The 23722-nt window shown below is 34.5% G+C and overlaps 1 protein-coding gene across 7 annotated transcripts in view; it reads right to left on the bottom strand.

The window, feature by feature from the left end:
- ARID4B (AT-rich interaction domain 4B) overlaps nt 1–23722 on the bottom strand; it is a 149762-nt gene that overhangs the window by 28935 nt on the left and 97105 nt on the right. For 5 of the 7 annotated variants that reach the window (XR_012029280.1, XM_072822988.1, XM_072822993.1 and 2 more), the window contains exons 12-17: nt 22972–23044; nt 20349–20443; nt 19394–19491; nt 17859–18102; nt 17361–17536; nt 12881–13132 (exon numbers count right to left, since the gene is read on the bottom strand). Coding sequence is in view for 6 of the 7 variants with exons in the window: in XM_072822988.1 (XP_072679089.1) it covers nt 12881–13132; nt 17361–17536; nt 17859–18102; nt 19394–19491; nt 20349–20443; nt 22972–23044 (938 nt within the window). In the remaining variant the exon portion in view is untranslated. The remainder of the gene's footprint in view (nt 1–12880; nt 13133–17360; nt 17537–17858; nt 18103–19393; nt 19492–20348; nt 20444–22971; nt 23045–23722) is intronic. The other 2 variants (XM_072822990.1, XM_072822991.1) reach the window with 2 other exon arrangements.

Genomic DNA, 23722 nt, shown 5'->3' with positions numbered 1-23722 from the left:
GTAACAGCTATTGCCTGGTACAGGCTGATGCCCACTGCCTGAGTTCCAACAGTGTACAGATGCCAACTGGTAATTATTTTCTAAAAGAAGACTGGCTATTGGAAGAACTTAAAGTAGTGAGTATGGATGTGGAAAGCGTTGGAACAGACAGAAAAGAAAAAAAGGCAAATTCTGGAATTAGATGAAATGAACTACACAATTCTAAAATATCTGAATAGTAGTAATTAAACACTATGGTCTTACTGCATTTTTAAAAAGATTTTATTTATCTATTCATGAGAAACACACAGAAAGAGGCAGAGACATTGGCAGAGGGAGAAGCAGGTTCCCCACAGGGAGCCCAATGTGGGACTCAATCCTGGGACCCAGCAATCACACCCTGAGCCGAAGGCAGATGCTTAACCACTGAGCCAGCCACCCAGGCATCCCTGATCTTACTATTCTGGATGATAGTTTTGTTTTAAAATAATATTCTGTATGGTTTTAGGAGATGCCTTGGACAATCATTTAGATATGTTTCTTTTTTTTAAAATATATTTTTATTTATTCATGAGAGGCACAGAGAGAGACAGAGACATAGGCAGAAGGAGAAGCAGACTCCCTGTGGGGAGTCTGATGCAGGACTCAATCCCAGGACTCTGGGATCACAACCTGAGCCAAAGGCAGACACTTAACCACTGAGCCACCCAGGTGTCCCTAGATATGTTTCCTATTGAAGTAATTACATGGTAACTTATAGTCCTCTAAGTATTAGCTAATATTATTACTCTTTTATTAGTTGCCTCTTTCTGTTCTACTTTCTCAGTGTGTGTTTGTTCAGGCATTCCCCTGTTCTGACACTACTTAAATTTTTTTCTTTTCTCCATCAAATGTATTCCCTATTTTTATAAAATGTAGTAACACAATATTATTGTTATTATAATTAATAGCCTTTAGAACTAGAAAATGCCTTAAAAACCTATCAATGAATTTATTTCGCAGATTAAGAAAACCAAACCATGAAAGTAAACTGACTTTGCAAGCAATAGGCTTGCCAAAAACAGCACCAGGTAGGGAGTTAGAGAAAAATGGAAGGTAGAGAAAGGAACTGCCTCTTAAAACATTCTGGTCAGTATCAGCATAATGACAGAGGGCATGGCAGGTTCCATTCAGAGTAAGCACAGAGAAGAATTATAGATCAGCAACTGGAAAAGCCACCTTCAAAGTGCACAACCACAGCACCTGGGGGGCTCAGTTGGTTAAGGGTCTGCCTTTGGCTTAGGTCAATGATCCCAGTGTCCTGGGATTGAGCCCCAAGTCAGGCTTCCTGTTCAGCAAGGAGTATGCTTCTCCCTCTCCTTCTGCCAGCTGCTCTGCCTGCTTGTGCTCTCTTTTATTCCCTTCCTCTTGTCAAATAATAAATCAATAAAGTCTAAAAAAAATTTTAAAAGATATAAATGCACAACCTATGATGAGGGAGAACTGAAAATAATGTGAGAATTTTGGTTAAGGGAGCCCTTTTAAATTATAAATGCCCTTACCAAATAGAAGTTGAGATCATGGACACAAACGTTAGCCCAGACAAATATTTCAAAATTTAATGAGATTCTACATAGCACTTTGTCTGATTAATCTTAAAAAAAAAAAAAAGAAAAAAGATTAGAGAATAAACAGAACTGTAACTGATCATCATCTTTTATTTTTTAAAAGATTTATTTATTTATTTATTCATGAGAGACACAGAGAAAGAGAGTCAGAGACACAGGCAGAGGGAGAAGCAGGCTCTGTGCAGGAAGCCCGAAGTGGGACTCGATCCCGGGTCTCCAGGATCACACCCTGGGCTGAAGGAGGCGCTAAACCACTGAGCCACCTGGGTTGCCCTGATCATCATATTTTAAAAATAAGAAATGTTCTTTTCCTTTATGTAATTACTCAGAGTATCATGCAAGTGTTCCATTTTCTTGATAGAATACATTCAAAGAACACAAAGGAGAGACACATAAGTTCATATGGAGAAAAAAACTGGTGCCAAACGCCCCCCCCCCACTACATTTCCTACAGATACCAACTTATGTAAAAGGGGTAGGCCAATTTAATTTTGACTTTAATAGTGCCAGTTAATTTAAATAAAGGAGACAGTATTAGTAGGTCAAGATCTCTGACTCCCTATGAAATACCAAGAATTAACACTTGAATGAAATGAATCTAGTTCAGAACTACAAGAAGTTGATGCTGCTCATTCTATATAAACTTTGTCTTTTAATACAGTATACTTAATATATATTTAAAAAGAAACTATACATTTACTACAGGCATAAAAGAAAATAATCAATGAAGATAAAAAATGAGAAAATTCAGCTCAAATTCAAATATCTTGGATATCATAAAAATGGAAACTACTGGAAGTGGCAAAAAGCAGAAAATTGCAGCTAAGAAACAGAAGACGATAAAATAGTTCTCAATTTCTCCTTAGAGTACGATATCAAAGTAAGATATCCATTCATGCCTCAAAATACATTCTTTTATTTTGTTTTGTTTTTAATTTATTTATTCATGCGAGACGCAGAGAAAGAGAGAGGCAGAGACACAGGCAGAGGGAGAAGCATACTCCATGCAGGGAGCCCAACGTGGGACTTGATCCTGGGTCTCCAGGATCATGCCCCGGGTGGAAGGCGGCACCAAACCGCTGAGCCACTTGGACTGCCCTCAAAATACATTCTTAAAGAATATTAAGAATCTTAATAACTAAATGCGATACTTTTTTAATTTGAAAATGTTTCCAGTCATTTTCTGACATCCTCAAATACACAAGAATGCTGTCCTTCCCTCAGCTCTCCAATATTCTTGGTTTTGCTTTAAGTACCACAGACGGAATCAAGAGTACGTATTTTGATGAGGTCTCTCAATGCATAGGAAGAACACAGCTTAACAGGTATTTAGGGTAACAGGTCTTCAGAGAAACCACTTTTTATCATTTTAATACACCTAGATTCTTCTTCAAGGTTAGCTAGCAGGCCTATTGGTTGTCTTGTTTATGATCACATTGTCTGAGAGCTAGGAGAGAAATGTAAGCTAAGCAGTGGGCCTTCAAACAAAATGACTGGTAACTCTGGATTCAAGCAGTAATAGAGTTCTATGAGAATGTCTGAAGAAAACCAGGTAGTTTGGATTATTGATAAAAACTGTGCTGCCTTTAGCCTGGGGCCTGATCCTGGAGACCTGGGATCGAGTCCTATGTCAGGCTCCCTGCGTGGAGCCTGCTTCTCCTGCCTGTGTCTCTGCCTCCGTGTGTGTGTGTGTGTGTGTGTGTGTGTGTGTGTGTGTGTGTCTCTCTCATGAATAAATAAATAAAATCTTAAAAAAAAGAAAAAAAACTGTGCTGCCTTTAATTGGACGTTATCTTTAAAAATCACGATCACAAGAAAGTAATTGGCCTCTTTGTGACAAAAGGGAATATAGTTTGCCAGGGCACAATGAAAAGATAACTAAATATTTCCATTTAAAAACAAATATTGAAAAACTAAGAAAAACAAATATTGAAACAAAAATTAAAACAAATACTGATTTAGAAAATTAAGTCTGATAGTAATTAGACTATATTTTTCAATGATCAATTAATGCACTGTCGGGAATGCATGAAATCTAGACAAGTATCTCATCAGGTATTTAACTAAAAGTATTGAGGAAAATATTTTGAAAGTATATATTTGGTGTACTTGAGAATACCTCTATTGAAATCATCTAATATTCAACTAATGGAACAAACATGAAAGAACAGAAGCATGAGCAACTCATTTAACTGATGTCTGCTCCCTGACCTGTATAAAATAAAGGAGCTGGATCCCTAAAGTAAAAAAATTATATGAAAACTCTGTGACTGAAAGTATGCATGAGGGCTTATTCATTTGATAAATACTTCTTAGGTACTATTTATGTGACAGATTGTGTACTAGGCACTGAGTATTTAGGAATGAATACAACATGGCTCCTTCCCACAAGGAGCTTAGCATGGAACACAGAAGACAACACTAAGCAGTAATGGCAAAATTAACAATACAAACCTTCTGAACCTTTTGAAAGCAGCAGCCACATAGATATTGGAATTTTAAAAATGTGTTCAATTTAAATATTCATACAAAGCTAGAAGGAACCATTCAGAGACCATAATATACTTGCTCTCACCAGAGAAAAACAGAGAAAAACAGCTTTCTGATTTTTGTTTGGATGTGTTGGCAAATCATCTTAGCAATGATAAAAACGGAAAAGAATTGTTAATCAATCAGATATAAGAAACCAAAATGGTTCTGTTGCCCACATTAATCCACATTTTGGTTCTTCTTAAACCCAACCAAACCACCTTCAAAGAAATATTATCAGTGTGTATCAATACATACCCCAAAAGACATAACTTCAGAGATTTAAAAAAAATAATTACATGCAGAATAAAAGTATTTTAAAAATAATTTCATAAGCAAAACCAAACTGACATTAAAAAGCTCACTCTGAAATATATATACAAATTATTAAAAAATTATAAAATCTAAGAACCAACCATTAATTTAAATATTAAAATCATCTGTATTTTGTTTTCTGTGACGATTAGACTCATTTAATAACAGCTGAACAATACGTACTTCATATCTTGTCTATTTATATATAAACAGTTAATATATGTCACATACTAGTCAGGTTTTAAAAACCTCACATCTAAAGTAGAAATTTAAGCTATCTTAGCAAGGAGAAAAATTTTCCCCCTTAATCGTTAGAGTAAAAAAGTATAGAATATAAAGCATAATGTTGTAATAGGAAAAAAGACCAACTCATATGAAAAGCAGTAATAGTTATTAAATTATAAACTTTATAAGCTATTTGATCGATATTTGCCTAGTTTATGAATTTTCCATAATAGTTTCAATTTACACACATATTTTCAATCTGAGAGAATACCTAAAGCAAAATTTATGACTCATTGAACATAATTTAATGCCTTCTGTCATGTTAAGATATAACAAAAATAAAAGCATTATACTGTTGAAAAAATAAAATTCTAAGCATGCCATTAACATTTCATATTTCCAATTCATATAACCACTTAATATTAAGTCCACATCAAAGACACAGGAATGATGTTCATCATAATAAAGAATATAACAGAATGACAATTAACTTGAATTTTATAGCATAATCATATTTAATGTTTGACACAGCAGCCCAAGAGTATGGTGTAGTAATTGTATCAATTATTTTTCCTGAAGATTTTAACTCTGTAAAATGAAACAAAGGTATAGGTCTTTAGGCAGAGGTAATATGTAATGTTAAGAACACATCATAAAGCATTACACCAGGCTTATTTATAGAGATCACTGCAAATGGTTAACAACCGTGGCATTCACTGTATTTTGTGATGTAAATACTGACTTTTAAAAGTACCTGAAAAGTTTACTTTATTAACAGTTGTTAAGTTTAGGGGATTGGTACTTATGCACAGTTAGACAAAGGTACTGATGTACCTACCAATCTACAAAACCACCCAATGGAACAGGTCCACATTTACATTTTACATTAAATGTACCTGCCAATATACAAGAACTACTGAATGGAACAGGTTCAGTTTGGGAAACACTCTAAGTTGAATTCACAAAGAAAGCAAGCCCATCTAAGTGCAAAAATACCCAAGCTATTAATCTTTTTTCATGAAGGAAGTATTTATTTTCACTTGCACTGAAAAACTAGAGTCCACTTAGAAGTCGTATTTTTAAAGTACAAATTATTATGTTCATTTTACTCACTGCTTTGTCTCTACAGTTAGAGGACTGCCTGACACAAAGCATCTGGATACAGCACAAGAACTTTTCACATGAATGGTAACAGCCATTTGACTGCCATAGTACTTTTTAATTTTATTGTGCTTTCGAGTAAGCTGGGGAACGTGACAAAGGGTTGGGGATAATGAGAGTTTGGAAAACATGACAGTGAGGTAACAAGAAAAAAAAGAATAGGACACAAGAGGAAAAGCATGCAAAGGGAATTGGAATTCTTTAGTTAAAAGAATAGGGTGATGTTCCCTCCTTGCCCTCTAAAACAAGTTTGCAGATATTCACTTGGAAACCACTGTCAAATGGTGAAAGTTAACTTTCACACTATAGCAATAAAGAGACAAGTTCCTAGAATACTTTCCTTTCCTTTCTATCATTACCAGAATAATTATTTCAAAGAACAGAAACAGAACAACTATGTATTCTTTAATCAACATTCCTAAGTCCAATGGCAATGAAAAGTATGACAGGGATCAGATTACATAGGAAATAAAAGAAGAAAAAAAAAAGTAAGGATGTACAACATTCTGCAGATGGAAGGAATAGAGAAACTGAGCAGAAGTGACATAAAATTTCTTAAAGGGACAAAAGGAGACAGAATAGGAGAGTCATAGAGTAGAAGTATCTCCAATCAGATTCATTCCAGTGTCTCACCTTCAACTCTATTTTGGCTACAAATTAGAGGAGATGGGCTGTCCATACAACAAAAAAGATATCATAAAAAAGAACTGACTACCATACTTACATTTAAAAATTAACTCAAAATGGATTAAAAACTTATGTATTAAAGACAAAACTATATGATTCTTAGAAAAAAAAAACAGGGACATTTTCACAGCCCTATATTTGGCGATATTTTCTGGCATACACCACCAAAAGCATGGACAACAAAGGAAAAATAGATGAATTTGGACTTTATCAGAATTTAAAACTTTTGCACATCAAGAGAGTGAAAAGACAACTCTGAGAGTTCACAGAATGGGAGAAAATATTTGCAAATTATGTATCAGAGAAAGGATTAATATATAGAACACATGAAAAACTCCTGCCACTCAACTGCACAATAAAAACAATTAAAAAATGGGCAAAGGGCTTGAACAGACATTTCCCCTCAAGGAAGACAAATAGCCAAAAAGTGCACAAAAAGATGTTCAATGTCACTAATTGTTATAAACATGAAAATCCAAACCAAATGAGATACCCATTAGGTTAGCTTAATAAACATTTTTTAAAAGCAGAAAGTAACAAATGTTGGTGAGGACGTGGAAAAACTAGAACCACTATACAAATCTGGTAAGAATGTAAAATGGTATAGCCTTTCTGGAAAATGGTTGGACAGTTAGTCAGAAAATTAAACAAAGAGTTACCATATATAAAAGCATCAAGAGGCTCCAGTGAGAGAGCCAGGCCACAACTGTCCCAATCCCCCATTAGTCTCTATAATCTACAGGTGACATTTTTATACACCATTCCCTTTTATTTTAGATTAACTTCTGTTCTATTTCTATTTTGTTGCCAGCAGGTCCAATTTAATTCAGTATTTGTTTCCTACTTACCATATACAGGCATGTACTTTTCTCCATGTGGTAAGGGATATTAATAGAATGAATATGGAATTGGGATTTTTTTTCCCATGTTTTAGAGTTAAATGCACTTTTGTAATGGGAAGTATTGTGGTGCAAGTAGAAAACTTGAACAATTAAAAAAAAATGTATCCACAGTCCTAGGTGTAAGCTATATTCCAGAAGGTCAAATCCCTTTGGCTCCAAAAAAGAATTTGGAAAAATTCAGTATAAGAAAAGTGACTCAAATTAGGACTGGAAAAATAGGAACAGAATGTAAAAGTAGTTAAAATGGATACCAGAAAGATAAAAGAAGAGCACAATTTTAAGGAAGAAAACACACAGGCAAGAAGAGACAAAAGGATAACTGAGGAATGGCAGTAAAAGAAAATAAACAAGAAAAACAGTTGATGCTGTTGCAGCTGGAACACAAGTGAAAATTATCACGGAAGGAGCGATCAGCTGGGTAAAATACCCCTGAGAAAGCAAGTAACAAGAGTTCAGGAAATAAGGATGGAATTCAGCTAGATGGGGTCACTAGTGACAGGGAGGTGTGATAGGGGCAAAAGCCCTATTGGAATGGGTTTTCACAAAACGACAGGAGAGAAATTGGGTGACAAGTGTAAACTCAAAGATTTTTGCTAGGTGGCAAATGAAGCAAAAGAAATGACACAGTAGGAAAAAGCAGGGAAAGCTCAAGTGAGTTTTGAGATGAGAGAAATAACCACAGGTCCAGACATGGATGATTCAGAACAGAGTGAGAAATTGACAACAGAGAAGAAGAAAAGGGAGAATTTCTGGACCCATGTCTCTGATTTAGGCAAGAAGGCATGAAATTTAGAAGACTGGCTTGAGGGCAGCCCCAGTGGCCCTGTGGTTTAGTGCCGCCTTCAGCCTGGGGTGTGATCCTGGAGACCAGGGATCTAGTTCCACGTCAGGCTCCCTGCATGGAGCCTGCTTCTCCCTCTGCCTCTGCCTCTCTCTCTCTCTCTCTCTCTCTCTCTCTCTCTGTCATGAATAAATAAATAAAATCTTTAAAAAAAAAAAAGACGACGACGACTGGCTTGAGATAGTATAGTAGTAGCATGCTTGTTCACTGATGACTTCAAAGATGAGGCAGAGAATGTGGCAGCAGATGCTAGTAAGAAGGTAGATGTGGAAGCTATAGAAATCCTCCTCTCATTTCATTCTTTCAATGAGGTCATAAAGTAAGGTCACTAACTGCAAGTGAGGATGGGGAAGAGATGCTGAGTAGTTGAGGAGCTAAGAAACAGTATGAAACAGTCTTTTGAGAGACTGAATGGAAGTGGGACATATCTTGGCCACTTGAAGTTCATAGTCACAAATTTATTTTTTTAACAAAGCTAAACTTATGCACAACTCATTTCTGTTATTAATCAAACATATTTTTAAAGATGTTATTAGAGAGAGAGAGCACAAGCAGGGAGGGAGAAGCAGACTCCCCGCTGAGCAGGGAGCCTGATGTGGGGCTCGACCCCAGGACCCTGGGACCATGACCTGAGCCAAAGGCAGATGCTCAACCAATGAGCCACCCAGGCACTCCCACAGTCATGAATTTGAAAGAAGTCAACATAGTTGTTTGCTTTCTTCAGCCAGGATCAGCTGCACAGGCCAGGAGTAAGAGTGTGAGACTGAAGCAGTGTTCTAGTGGTAAACCACTTCTTCGTATCTTCAGTCCAAGAATAATATTCTGCATATGATATTGAACTTATGTATGCCAAACAAAGGAATAGATGTTTGTTAAAAAGCAACTGAATGTTAGCATAAAAAATGGGTTTGAACCCATTTGTGAAAGCTTTTGATCACTCCCCCATCCCCATTCCCTCAAAAGAGAAGTCAATTTGCTTAGAGAAGTAAAGTATAACAGATACATTTTTATTTCAAGTAATATACTTAAGTATAATTTATCTTATTTTCAGTTTCCTATAACTTATAAAATGGAACAGAACTTGTTACTTAGGAGTTTTACAGTTGAAATTTCAGTGTTGCTTTTCCTTTTTTATTCAGGGTATCCTCTTAATGGAGCTGATGAACCTCAATATTAAAAAATTTTCTAATCAAATTCCCAACCCCTTGATTATGGAAAGCCAAACTGGAAACAGAAAAAAACATATCAGCCTCAATACATAATACAGTACTGATGCATTTTTAAATCTCAAGCCAAGCAGTCTAGATAGCCAAAATACACTTAGCTATATCACTGAACGGGGATAAACCCAACATGCACAACAGAGATTATAGCAGTTGAATTTCAAAGTGTAACTTTATTTTCAAAAATTCCATCTCATATTTATGGCATGACTTAGAAACTTGAGAATGAAAGTGATCACTTAGGTAATGGTACTAAAAACTTCTATAAAATATTAACATCACTATGAGAAAACAGCCTACTATTAAAAATTACTGAAATACGATTATAACTTTTAAAAACATGAGCTATGTACCTTAAAAGACTAAAAGAGAACATACTATAATATTAATAGTTGTCTTTCTATTTTAATATATTTTGCCATTTTTCTAGATTGAACGTTCTCTTTAGAAGAGTTGAAAACAATTTATAAAAAAGCACTGACTTTTCTCCAAGCAAATCTACTTGTATTGGACAATAGTTGTATATTCGGGCACCTCATCTGAAAAATTCTATAGGAGTGTTATACATTTATAAGCCATTATATTGCTTAAGATCCAGAGTTGTGGCTATTTTCCAGAAAACTGGATGTAAGCCTATAAATTTTTTTTTTTTTTTGTGGTGGTGGTAATAAAAAAACAAATTGGCCCAAACACTATCCTTTGTGTAGCAAAAATTAACATTTTTCAGTTGTAAAATAGGGGTACAAATGAAAATTATATTAATGTAAATGTTTACACTGCACTTTAGAAAAAAGGAAAAATATAGAAATTACCAGAACAGTATTTTTAAAAGAAAGATACTCTTAAGAAAAATGTCTTCACTAGAAAGTGACCTTTTAGATCAAACAAAATTCATATATATAGCTCCGTATAAAATGTCCTAAATTGCTATAGTAATGAATGACTGCCACTGAAGATTAAACTATTTTCATGAACTTTCATGCATAAATCTTCATTTCTAATTTCACGACTCATAAGTGTAAATTCAAAGATCAAGCTGAAGATCCCCGGAATAATAGGCAACTTGTTGTAGAACTGATGAGGATTTGTTGCAGTCCTCATTAGATTAGCTTCTGATATGAAGGAGCAGCAAAAATCATAATTATTGCTTATTCATCAATAAGAGACTGGTTATTACTGCAGAGAGAAATAAGAGTACTGTTCTATTGACTAAAAGAAAATTACTGCTAATCTACAGTTTTCTCTCTGATGCTGGAGTGTGGAGAGATCCACTCTACAGGTCTTCATCAAGTTGGTCAGTTTTCTTCTTTTGAAAGTTCAGACCATATAAACGCTTGAGGTGTAAGAAGTAGATGGCATCCTTCTCAGTAACATAAGCTTGTCTTGTTGAACTAGGTCTCATTTGCTTTTCTATATTATTAAAAACCTGAAGGCCTCAATTTAAAGTCTTCCCCCTTATCCTACCCAATCCCCTACCAGTTTGAAAGCTAAAATATCGATATTCTCTCTCTACTCTCGAAAATCCACGTATTCCTAGGGTAAGATTAGTCAGTCTTCTCTTAGCAAACAGAAAGCTCTATCTTCCTTGCAGAATAATTTAATGAATGTCTCAATTCTTCCACCCACTAAACCTCTTTTCTGTTTAATGAGATAACAGAAAATAATCAAGCCCTGATAATGGTTCAAGTTGGAGAACAGTAAATTCTGTCACAAAATTTAAAGTATTTAATAAAGGCCATTAGAAAATAAACCAGCAGAGTAGGACTAAAGAACTGAAAGGAGAGGTAAAAGATGATGTGGCTTATCTATCTGTGGGCATTACTCAGTAATTATTAATTTTCCTGATTCAATTTTTTCCTTCCTAATTTTAAACTAACATGTTCAACTTTTACAGTTACATTATAGGCATAAATGGAACTCCCTCTACATTTATATTAATAAGATCACTTAGGTCAAAATGATTAAATATCAAAGACTGGGCAAAATATTCTTATAGCAGATATATCTGAGATCTCAAGTATCTTCCTTTGAATATGATCATTAATAGCCAGCCCTTTAAGTGAGGAAAATCATGCACCACAGAGGCAGCTAAGAGCCAACAGACAAAAGAATAAATTACACATGATGCTGAAACTGATTATTTGGAAAAGCTTATGCTTCAGGACAACACTTATGATAACAGTATTCTTAAAATTGAAAACTTTGTTAACTCTGCTGGTCAGAAATAATAAAGAACGGGTCCCAAACAAAACTTCTAAACGTTTCCTTTTGACTTAACTTGTTATTTTCTTCCAAGCATCAGAATGGATGAGAGCTGTACTTTTCTCTAAATAAGAAAGATTAGCCATGCTTCTAGAGCTTCCCATTGCCACAATAGGACGACATAAAATAGATTTTTAAGAAACAGAGACTATACAGCTTTCTTAAGAAACAGAATTTGAGATGATGTTTTCTTAATAGCTTTCCAAATCACAGAATACAATTTAAATAAAAAACATGGGAACTGTATTCCTCCATGAAGACACTAGGCACACCATGAAACCACCACTTAAGATTCCTATGGTGAACTTTTCAAGGGCAACAACCCTATTATAGACTGTATTTCAAATATAATATCAAATACTCCAAAATGAATTGTTTTTTCTTAAAAGATCATCTAAGTGACCAGATCCTAAAATGGGCTTGCCAATTTTGGATAAAATTCAAATACAAAATTTCTCTGGGTAAGCCAAAGAAAACTTGTGTAAGGAAAGAATTTAAGCCATTGAACACAACCTAAAACCAAATCTTAGTCTTGCCTTTCATTCCTAGGATTACCAGCAGTCAGAAAGTACACTCTATTTTAGTCAAGCAGACTTGCTTAGACTTCCAACATATTGTCTCAAACAGACAAATTTCAGAGGCTTCTGAACAAGGCTGTAATACAAGAGCTGTTAATGAGGAAATAAAGGCCTCTTAAAATGGCTAAAGCTTATTAAGAAACTGCAACTCTAAAATCCCTGCCTACTAAAGGAAAGAAATATGAATTAAGATTACAGAGAAGAGGTTATTGTGGCAATGTAGTTGAAAATGCAAGAGCAAGAAGCCTAGTAGACATCAAGACGCTCTTTAAAAAAGATTTTTCTATCATTTCCCCAATAATATTGCCTCTGTTAATCTACATGTATAACATAAAAAGCAACTGTATGGATTTCAGTTTTCTAAACACTAAGGGTATCTTCTGAGTATTAAAAACAGTAAGTAGGAAGTCACTACGCGAGGCATTTACATGCTAAAATCTACGTATTTTTTTATATGGTACTATGACCTCAATTAGAATATTGATAATGTAATTTGTTAATTCAATTTTAAAATAGAAAATTATTTTATAAGTGTTTTTAGGTAGTAATCACTAGCTAAAACTCAAGTTACCTCACATTCCATCCGCAGTAATGCACCAAGTAAAGGACCTCTCCACCTTCGACATCAGAATCTTTAATACTAGCTTCATACATTTTTTGATTTTTCCCTCGTCCATACCGCACTTGGACTTTCATGCCTGGTGGATAGCATTCAAACTCCTCTTCCTCATTGTTGTCATCATCCTCTTCATCCTCTTCCTCCTCCTCCTCCTCCTCTTCTGCTTCTTCATCATCTTCATCTTCCTCTTTATTCGTTTCATCTCTTGAAAGGTTTAAAAAATTGCAGTTAATAAAAGACACCTCATAAGCTTTTCAGTTCCAAACCACATAAAATGATAAAAATTGTGGCTGTGACTGCTCCGGGAACAGCAGGTTCTGTGTGTATGAAATTCTGAGTTTCAACGTAATGGTAAAAACTAAAACTGTATAAGATGACCATGGTTATAGAAAGATACATTTAGAGAAAATGAAGATTGAAAAATGCATTAAAAGAAAATTTCCAATAGCCAGAAGAATAGAAGTTGCGTAAGAAACTAGTAAGGGCGACTATATAACAACTTTTCCATGTTTATTATAAGTGTTTTACACAGAAGCATTGACAAAAACAAAAATCATTACACCTCATAGCCATTTTCAGACTAAAAATTACTTTTATTCAAATATTTCCATCCTCAGGATGTTTAAAACAAAAACTTTTACTAGCCAACAGCTGGTCTTACTGAGTTCCAAAGGTGTTCCAACCAAAATTTTAAATGTTATGCTAACTGATATTTTACCTTTCACAGTAATATTTGACTAACTTCACTATCACATCTAGTTTTTTTTTTCTATTCTAAACTTAGCTACAATTTCTTCTTTACTGCAAATTTATTGAAAGTCTTCTACTACCTTGAAAAAAAAAGTCTTCTACCAATTCTCTCAACTTTAAAGTTCCAATGAAATACACATATGAGGCCATATCCAAGTAATATGAAACTAAAAGTCAAATCATTCTAGAAGCAGCACTGCAACTATTTCAAAATTCTCAATATTTTGCGCTTTTTAAAACTGAGCATTTACATTCATTCTATATTAGTCAAAAATCTGTGCTAAACAAGTTGGAGAAAATCTTAAATTATAAATCTTTCCAAAGACTAGAATTATTTTTTAAAAATCTTCAATTTGAAATTCAACTATATTTACTTCTAAGTTTTCATCTGTTGTGCACAGTATAAAAACTATGTCTATACTTATTATAATTTTTCTCTCAAAAAGAATCCATCACTTTAAAGCTGACAAAGATCATAAAACAGAACCGCAAGACAGCTAAGTATGCTTTAAAAATTGATGAATATAATATTTATATAAAAAGCTTTCTCTGTTAATGTTTTATATTCTTATATGCAAACTTCTTAGCAATAATATACTTTATTATCATTCCTAATTATGCAGTTGTGTAAGCAACAAAAATAATCTATAGTAATACTAGCAACACCAAAATGGTTTTTTATTCTCCTAGCTCTTTCCTTCTACATGGTGAGGCAGAAGGAATGAAGGGAAGCCTAATAGCCTTGTGAAATTAAGTCTAAGTTTACAAAAGTAACAAATGCATTAGTTTTCTCTGAAATACATCACAAAGTCTACAAATCTCAAGAATTATTTCTATTTTTAAAGATTCATTTATATTCAAATGATTAGGTACTTAAAAATTAAGACCTAAACAAAATCAGATATAATCTGAGACAAAAAATAGGAACTCTATTATTAAAAATACATTAACATGTCTATAATGAAGAAATAATTGTTAGGCTAAAATGTCTAGGAAATTACTAGAAAAAGGTATTCTGGATGATAAATTATTATTAACAATTTTTAAATAAATGTTATATATATATATATATATATATATATATATATATATATATATATAAATGCTTAAGATATTTTGGAGGGAAGAGTATTACTTGTTTAAATCATAAGCTTAGGGATCCCTGGTGGCGCAGCGGTTTGGCGCCTGCCTTTGGCCCAGGGCGCGATCCTGGAGACCCGGGATCGAATCCCACATCGGGCTCCCGGTGCATGGAGCCTGCTTCTCCTTCTGCCTGTGTCTCTCTATCTGTGTGTGACTATCATAAATAAATAAAAATTTAAAAAAAAATCATAAGCTTATATCTCTGTGTATCAGGGAGAAAAGGAAGTGTATTCTAATGGCCACAACAAAATTAGAAATTTATCATGCACCAAAGAGATTTATCATGTACCTCAGAATCATATAAGAGAAAAGAGATACAGAATAAAATGTCTTAAGATTTTTTAAAATAAAAACAAACTCTAAAAACTATGTCGTACATTATACAGTGCACTGAACACAAGTGATAAATGCCAATAATAGCAAGTACAACCCTACTTTAAAGTGGCAGCCAGGTCAATCTTTATTTTAATCTGGAATAAAACCCTAATACTCTGCAAAAATAAAGCAAACAAAAATTTAAAATAAAATTCTCACATTGAATATCAACCTCAGACACAAACCAAATGAAAAGCACTTAAGTAATATACTAAAGTATAAAAAAGCAAACAACACAATTACTATCAGGCAAATAAAATATTCTACTCCTTCCTCTAATAAATCAGTGGCAAAAATCAGAGGTAAATGCACTAAGCCAGATAGAACACAGAACAAAATACCCTTTGAAAGTATAAAATGTAGCCAGCATACAGAATTTAAAAATTAAATTTATATCACATCCACATGCACGCTGCATGCCATGTGTGTACCCGCATACACACACACACAACTGTTTAAAGTTTATTGTTTAAAGAACTATACGCTGAGAAACCAAATGTATCAGTATTTTTCACCTGAATTCACAAAGAAATATCAAAGTTTCCCAGTTTAATGACACACTCCTTACAATGAAACAAAAGTTTTTTTAAATCTATAATTTGTTAATAACTACTATAGGCCAGGCACTGAACCTGGCATTTTATCTGAACTAACTTATTTATCTCCTACACCTGGACTATGAGAAAAGGACATGGAAAGTTCCTGGTAGTAGCTAATTTCTTAGAAAAAGTTTACATGCTAGAGAAATACATAAGATTCTTTATAACTGTAAAAATTTTCTATTGCACTTACCTAATAAAATTCAGAAATCAATCTTGGACATTCCCAACACATAATAATTCTAAAGAATATCTACCAAATTAGGGCAGTCACACCAGGAAGATTTCAGTTTGTGGTATGATACATTTATAAATATATGTAGTAAATTAAAGAGTATATATAGTTGAAGAACTTTTTAAAACCTATAATATATAGTTTATACTATAAAATAAGCTGAAACACCAACTTGAAAATTTAATTAGTAACAAAAAGAAAAATAGGCTTGTCACAGTGCCTCCTACACAGTAAATATTCCAGAAATACATGCAGATTTAAAATCAAATTTTTAGGCAAAAAGCTGAATCTTATTAAGTTTCTTAAGAGTTGAAATGGTCTCCAGTAGCAGCAGCGAGGAGTACTTCAAAAACACATGTGCACAAAAAAACTACAACCAAGTATAATGAGAAAACATACTATATTCATCTACACCCAGGTTTTTCCTTCCATGTTTATCTGCATGCTGCAGCCAAAATTTCAGAAGACTCTAAAATGATCAAGAGATTTTAGGCAAATAGCTAAGTACTTACTAAGTTTCTTAATAGCTGAAATAATCTCCAATTAGCAGTTAGGAGTATCTGATACACACATTTGTACAAAAAGATATTTAACCAAGTACACTAAACAAACATCTTTCACTATATTCAGGAAGCATATTTTGCTTCCCTTCCTTTGCTTGTCCACTTGCTGTGGCCAAATTTCAGAAAAATACTAAAATGATCAAAAACATTTGGTTGTACTTATTTAAATGGACCATTAACAATGGAGATGTTTAGGTTTTCTAAACCTCAGAAATAAGACCAGATGCCAAAATTCACCTACAAAATCCAGGGATCCCGTGGCAGTGCATAAATTACATTACTAAATAAGTAAGTTCATCATTCCAAACTAACCAAAACAATTGCTACTGTCACATTAAACACAATATAACAATCTTGGCCTTTTGAAACTATTAGCACTTTTCCATTTTTACTTTTTGCTTAAGAAATTAATACACCTCTTAAAATCTAGAACCAACATACCATCTACAAAACATTACAGAAAGCCATCTTCCCAAATTTCTATTATCTGGTTATTCAGCAGAGCTTAATGTAGTAAGAAGTCCTTTTTTTCTAGCTCAAAATTTCATAAATTTCCATGATGAGAGCAAGAAGAATGGATCAAACCTTTTGCTACAAATTTGCATTAGCAGGGTCTCTGAAGGAGGCAAATGGTACTTACAAAATAAATGCAAACCACTGATAATCCTATATTTTGTCAAATTTAGATTCAAACATACACACACAAAGAGCAAATTACAAGAATTCATTCAGCCAAAATGCATCTTAACCAAAAACAAATTTCTTACCCAGATTTTGCTTTTTCTTCTTCAGCTTCTACCTTTATGCTGAGGGATTCATCCATACCAGTTGTCTCCTCATCTTTATCCTCCAGATTTTCATTTTCTTCTGTTTTTTTCATGTTAACTTCTTTTTCCTGATCAGATTGTGTAGGTATAGATTCTAATACATTCTTTTTACTTCCCTAGAAAAAGATCAGAGGAACTAAACCAACAAAAAGTATAAAATGTCAACCTAATTCCATGATCTAATTGTTACCAAAAGGAGGTAACAACCAATACTAACTTTGAGAAAGGTAGTAGTTATTTTATGAAACTCCTGTAATTTCTAAAACACTAAGCAAAAATAGCTAACAGCTAATTTTAAATTAAAAAGTAGCACTTAATAAAGAAAATACATAAAAAATAAAATATAACATTTTACGATAAATTAGCTATGAAAACTTTACAGATGATGTAGAAAATGTATCAAAGAAGGCATAGCACTATTAACAGTATCTGATTTACCAGAGAGGGCTTAATATTTTCCTTTCTTTCAATATCATCATCAGTAGGTTTTTCTTCTTTTGGTATTATATTTTCCTCATCTTCAATCTTTATTTCTTTGATTTCTGGTTCATTTTCTTCCTTAACTTTTATTTCTTTTACATTTTCACACTCCTTACATGGCTTGTTAACAACTTTCTCTGGCAATGCCATCTGGAATTCAATATTGGCCGACCTACAGTACTCCTCAAAACCATATAAGTATCTGGAAACATGAAGAGAAATTACATTTGGGAAAACATTTCAAAATACTGCTATAGAGTCATGGTTTTTAAAATGTGTTTATTTAAGTTCTCAGATACTGAGCCACATTAATATTCTCATTTATTATAGTTCAGTTCTTCCCAATCTTTTTAATCCAAATCAAAACATTTTTCAAAGAAAAAAAGTCATTTAAAAAACTATACTAGGGGGATCCCTGGGTGGCGCAGCGGTTTGGTGCCTGCCTTTGGCCCAGGGCGCGATCCTGGAGACCCAGGATCGAATCCCACGTCGGGCTCCCGGTGCATGGAGCCTGCTTCTCCCTCTGCCTGTGTCTCTGCCTCTCTCTCTCTCTCTGTATGTGACTATCATAAAAAAAAAAAAAAAAAAAAAAAAAAAAAACTATACTAGGGGCACCTGGTGGTACAGTCCGTTGAGCATCAGACTCTTGTTTTCAGCTCAGGTCTTGATCTCAGGGTCATGAGACCAAGCCCCATGTTGGGCTCCATGCTCAGCTCAGAGTCTTAAGATTCTCTCTTCCTCTCCCTCCACCTTTTGCTCTCTCCAAAATAAATAAATCTTAAAAAAAAAAAAAAAAAAACTACACTAAAAGTAAAAAGATAATCAGAATGTTAAATATTGTAACTGTAACAATAGTAGTTATTAAAGGCATTAGCATCAATGGGGCACTTCTTCCACGCCAAGCACTAGTCCTTTTCACGTGAAATTTCATTTAATTCAATGAGGCAAGTATTATTTTTCCTTACAAACAAGGAAACAGAAGCTTAGGAGAATAAATAAATGGTCCCAGGGACATAAAAGCTAATAATTGGCAGAACCAGGATTCAACCCTTGACTTTTTAAAGGCATTTTTTTAAAAAGATTTTATTTATTTATTCATGAGAGACCAAGAGAGAGAGAGAGGCAGAGACACAGGCAGAGGGAGAAGCAGGCTCCATGCAGGGAGCCTGACGTGGGACTCAATCCCGGGTCTCCAGGATCACGCCCTGAGCTGAAGGTGGAGCTAAACCGCTGAGCCACCCAGGCTGCCCACACCTTGGTATTTTAAGCTCTACACAGTACTTTCCAAATTTACATGGCCACAAAAACTTTCTTTATACAGTATCACATAGATCTAGTATTCGTAGAATATACTGTAGAAAATGCTATTATAAAGTGACTAGTCGAGTAAATTCTGATTTCTTCTTAGAAGAAATAATCAGCCTCACTTATAAATTCTAACCTGCTTTCTAGGTAAAGTAGTGACTATAGGTATATTAAGAACAGTAACTTACTTTTTATAAGCACATTTAACATTGTATCCTGCAGCTGAATTTAAGACAGGGATTCCAAGATCTTGGTAGACTTGTTTCCAAACAGCTCCACTTTCAATCTAACAGACAAAGTAAAATGAAAACTCCCAAGTTAAAAGGTGGACCTATAATAAAATTTGATTAATGTAGCATATATATGTTTATGTATGTTAGTTCTGGTCTCAAAGGAATAAAAAAAATTAACTAGCTTAATAAATTCTAAATAAAAAATTTGGTTTACAATATTTTACAGTAACTTTTAATCTCAAAATTATAAATGTTGAAGTGTTAGGCCATTTGATTTTTAAATTAACCCTAGCAAGTACAAAAGAAAATATTCAGGTTTCTAAATCAAAACTTGTAATGAAGAGATAGATAAAATTCTTTAAGTAATGTATTAGCTCCCATAAAACCTGTAAGCTTAATAAATCAAAGCAGTTCTACAGAATACATTTCCCCCCCAGAATAATCATAACTGGATGGGCACCATACATGGCCACCATCACGGCAGCCTTAAGATAATTTCTTCAGTTCAATGAAGATTTTTCTGCAGGTTTCCATATATACACATATGTGTAGGCACATGTATGTGTGTGCATGTGTGTGTATGTTTCAGATACAAAGGAAGAGATTAAGGATATAATAAAGACTATTAACTCTTAAAGACCTTACAGTTTAGTGGAAAAGGAACATAGGAAGAACTTCTATCAATACTCAAACATAGGTGGTTTATGAAAGTATGGCATACTTCACAGTAAATCAGAAAGCTCATTTGAAAAAAATCTTCAATAAATTTATTTGGTTTGAGGAAGATGTTTCTAACTTATGCTTTACATTTTCTTCTCCTTCTGAAGTTTTTATTAGTGTACAAGTTTAGGGAATTTTTAGATGAGAAAACATGTACAAAAAATGTTTCATTTCTAACTGTAATACTTACATTATCAAATCCTCCAAGTTTGTGTACAAGTCTGAATAATTTAAAGAGATTCAAATTTCGATATCCAAGTACAGGTCGTTTGTTAATAGGCGTGCCTATAAAAGAAAATACAAAATATATTATAATCATGCTACATTTTTAATTTAAAATTACAGAAGATTCCTATATCACCATTAAATATATATGGTGCAAAGTGTGTGTATATATAAGAAAACAAGTCCCTTGTTAATCAAAAACATGATGTCTACTACTTAAGCCCATTTATTTTTTATTTTTTATTTTTTTTAAGATTTTATTTATTTACTCATGAGAGACACACAGAGAGGCAGAGACATAGACAGAGGGAGAAGCAGGCTCCATGCAGGGAGCCTGATCTGGGACTCGATCCCAGGACTCCAGGATCACACCCTGAGCTAAAGGCAGATGCTTACCGCTGAGCCACCCAGGCGTCCCAAGCCCATTTCATTTAAATACATTTCTCATACCAGATTTCTGAAACCTTATATTATTTCATTCCATTTTCATTTCCCTTAAGAGCAAAAGAATAAACAGCTGATAAAATACCAACAACAAAAAACTTTTTTTTAAGATTTTATTTTTATTTATTTGACAGAAAGAGAACACAAGCAACGGGACTGGAAGAAGCAGCAGACTCCCTCCTGAGCAGGGAGCCCTATGTGAGGGTTCCCTGGGATCATGACCTGAGACAAAGGCAGACAGACGCTTAACCGACTGAGCCACCCAGGTATCCCAAAACAAAATTTTTTTTAAATCAAGGAAACAAAGTTTGGTAGAACTGAAGAAAGTGCTAAGATAATTGATAGGCAACTGCTTCACAAATAATTATTTTCATGATACTTTCTTTGTATGCTATTAATTTGCTACTAGTCTAAACAATGATTCCAAGGTAAGCTATATAGTTTTGTTTCTCTCTATAGATATTTACTTGTTTATTTGTTAGAGAGAGAGAGAGAGAGAGAGAATTCCAAGCACACTCCCTGCTGAGCATGGAGCCTAACACGGGGCTTGATCTCATGACCCATGAGATCATGACCTGAGTTAAAACTAAGAGTGCAACACTCAATCAACTGAGCCACCCAGGCTCCCCTAGTTTTATTTCTTTCTAATGTGGAACATGCAAGGAAAGGACACTAAAACTACCAAACTGTTAGAAAGTGGTAGAGGAAATAATGGAATGGAGATATACCTGTAGCTTTTTCAAAACAACCTATGACTGACATAGTCATATTTTACCACTTTTTCTAATATCAGCTTTTATTTATTTTCTTTTTTCTTTTCTTTTTTTTTTTTTAAGATTTTTATTTATTTATTCATGAGAGACACCAGAGAGAGAGCACGCGCGTGAGAGCGCCACAGGCAGAGAGCCACAGGCAGAGGGAGAAGCAGGCTCCATGCAGGGAGCCTGATGTGGGACTCGATCCCAGGACTCCAGGACCACGCCCTGGGCCTAAGGCAGGCGCAAAACCGCTGAGCCACCCAGGGATCCCCTATTTATTTTCTTTATGTTTTTATTTATCTTATATAAAAGCCTAAGAAATCCACCCACCCACCTAAACCACCTTCTTAGGCCAAACCTCTTTTCACACAAAGAAATAATACAGAAAGCAAAGACATTTCATATCAAACAATAAAAAGATACCTACATTACCACTAACATAAGTAGCCACTATCACTTACTAAAGCAAAAGACACAGAGCCAGCTTCTACTTACCAGCAATACAAATGAGGATTTAAAAAATGTTAATTGCCATCCCCCCAAAAAATGAATTCCCTGAGTAGTGACACTTCCAAGTAAGATTCATTTTGTCTCCCTCAAGCTAGAAAGTTTTCTGCCTTTCCCTATTCTCTTTCTAGTATCTTCCCAGGAAAGGAGACATGATACTCTGAATAGCAGATAAGCAACAGAGTAACAGGGCCATAGGTACTATAGTGCCAGGTCACTAGGGTAAGTTAAAGGTTAGCACCCATTCTTCTTTCCTTCAATTCTTGCATTTCTTTAACAACATTAGGCAGATTCAAAGAACTAAGCCAAGGCTTACTTGAGAGTCTATCAGCTTTCTCTACATCTAACTTTCTTTGAATGGTTTAATTCTCTGCTTAGTTCTGTGTGGCTAGGTCATAAGAAGGCTTATGGCCCATCTCCCCCCCCCCCCCCCCCCGTCTCACTCACATGTACACATACACAAAACACACACACACACACACACACACACACCCTAGGTTTATCAAACAGTGATTCTGGAGAGGGAAGCTTTTTATTAGAAGCACCTATGTAGGTGCAAATAAATTGGTAATATGATTCCCATTCGGCTCCCACTCCCTAGTATTAAGAGTTCTCTGGGGACTCATGGATGGGTAGCCAGATAGGCAGAAGTGAATACAGGCCACATGGATCCATGGCCATAATATCCATCAAAATACTGTCAAAGCCCTCATTCCATTCACTATAGGACAGGCACTATGGTAGGTGCTGGTGACTCTGGCAATCAATAAGAGAGCCATGATTACTAGTGACACAAAGCTTGACAGAATTCTTAAAGTATTCATTATCTATGTGATAGATTACAACATTAATAATGAATTTAAAAAAAAAACAACTCACCTCTATCCTCCATAAATTTGTATAACTGCTGAAGAAAGTTCTCCCTTTCTTCTGGAAATGGTTCTATTTCTTCCTAATTTTAGTCATAGAAGAAGAGAATATTATTTTCCTCAATGAAGCATTTTAGTAAGGTAAGATTTCCTACCAACAGTAGAGACTAATATTCACTAAAATATTTTAGAGGCTTTTTACCAAGTAAAAATTATTTCTCAACACTAATCTTCAAAATCAAGCAAGTCTAGACATTTTTATGCTTTCCAAAGGAATATGCCCTAAAAGGTATCTCAGTAGTGGCAATCCCAAATGTAAATTCTCATACAAAAAATGAGACTAGCAAGATGATTCATGAGCTTTTTACTATATCAGATATCTATTCTTTAAATCGGGGCCACAGGCTCAAGAAGACCTACTCTTACTTATAGTATATTGGGTCAGGGTTTAACATCAAAACGGACTTTCTTATTGCTCCTCCAGAATTATACAAGTGTGGGTCCCATTAGCTGTAACTACAAGTATCCTTCATTATATACAGCCCCACTGTATAGCACTTCAAGCTTATAAAAATCAGTAAAGTGGGGAACAAACTTGATCTACAATACCTGAAGATTCAGACTTAGGGAAATCTTCAAGTAATAAAATAGTTCCCCGATTTATCAATTACAAGGGAGGGACTAGCTTCTTGCTGCTGTGGCCAGGGGCTGTGGCAGTAGGGAGCTGGTCCTGAAGCGACCTGCAAGGAGCAGGGTAGTTG

The sequence above is a fragment of the Canis lupus genome, chromosome 4, assembly GCF_048164855.1.
Source record: "Canis lupus baileyi chromosome 4, mCanLup2.hap1, whole genome shotgun sequence".
NCBI lineage: Eukaryota > Metazoa > Chordata > Mammalia > Carnivora > Canidae > Canis > Canis lupus.
This window is presented reverse-complemented; position numbering and strand designations above follow the sequence as displayed.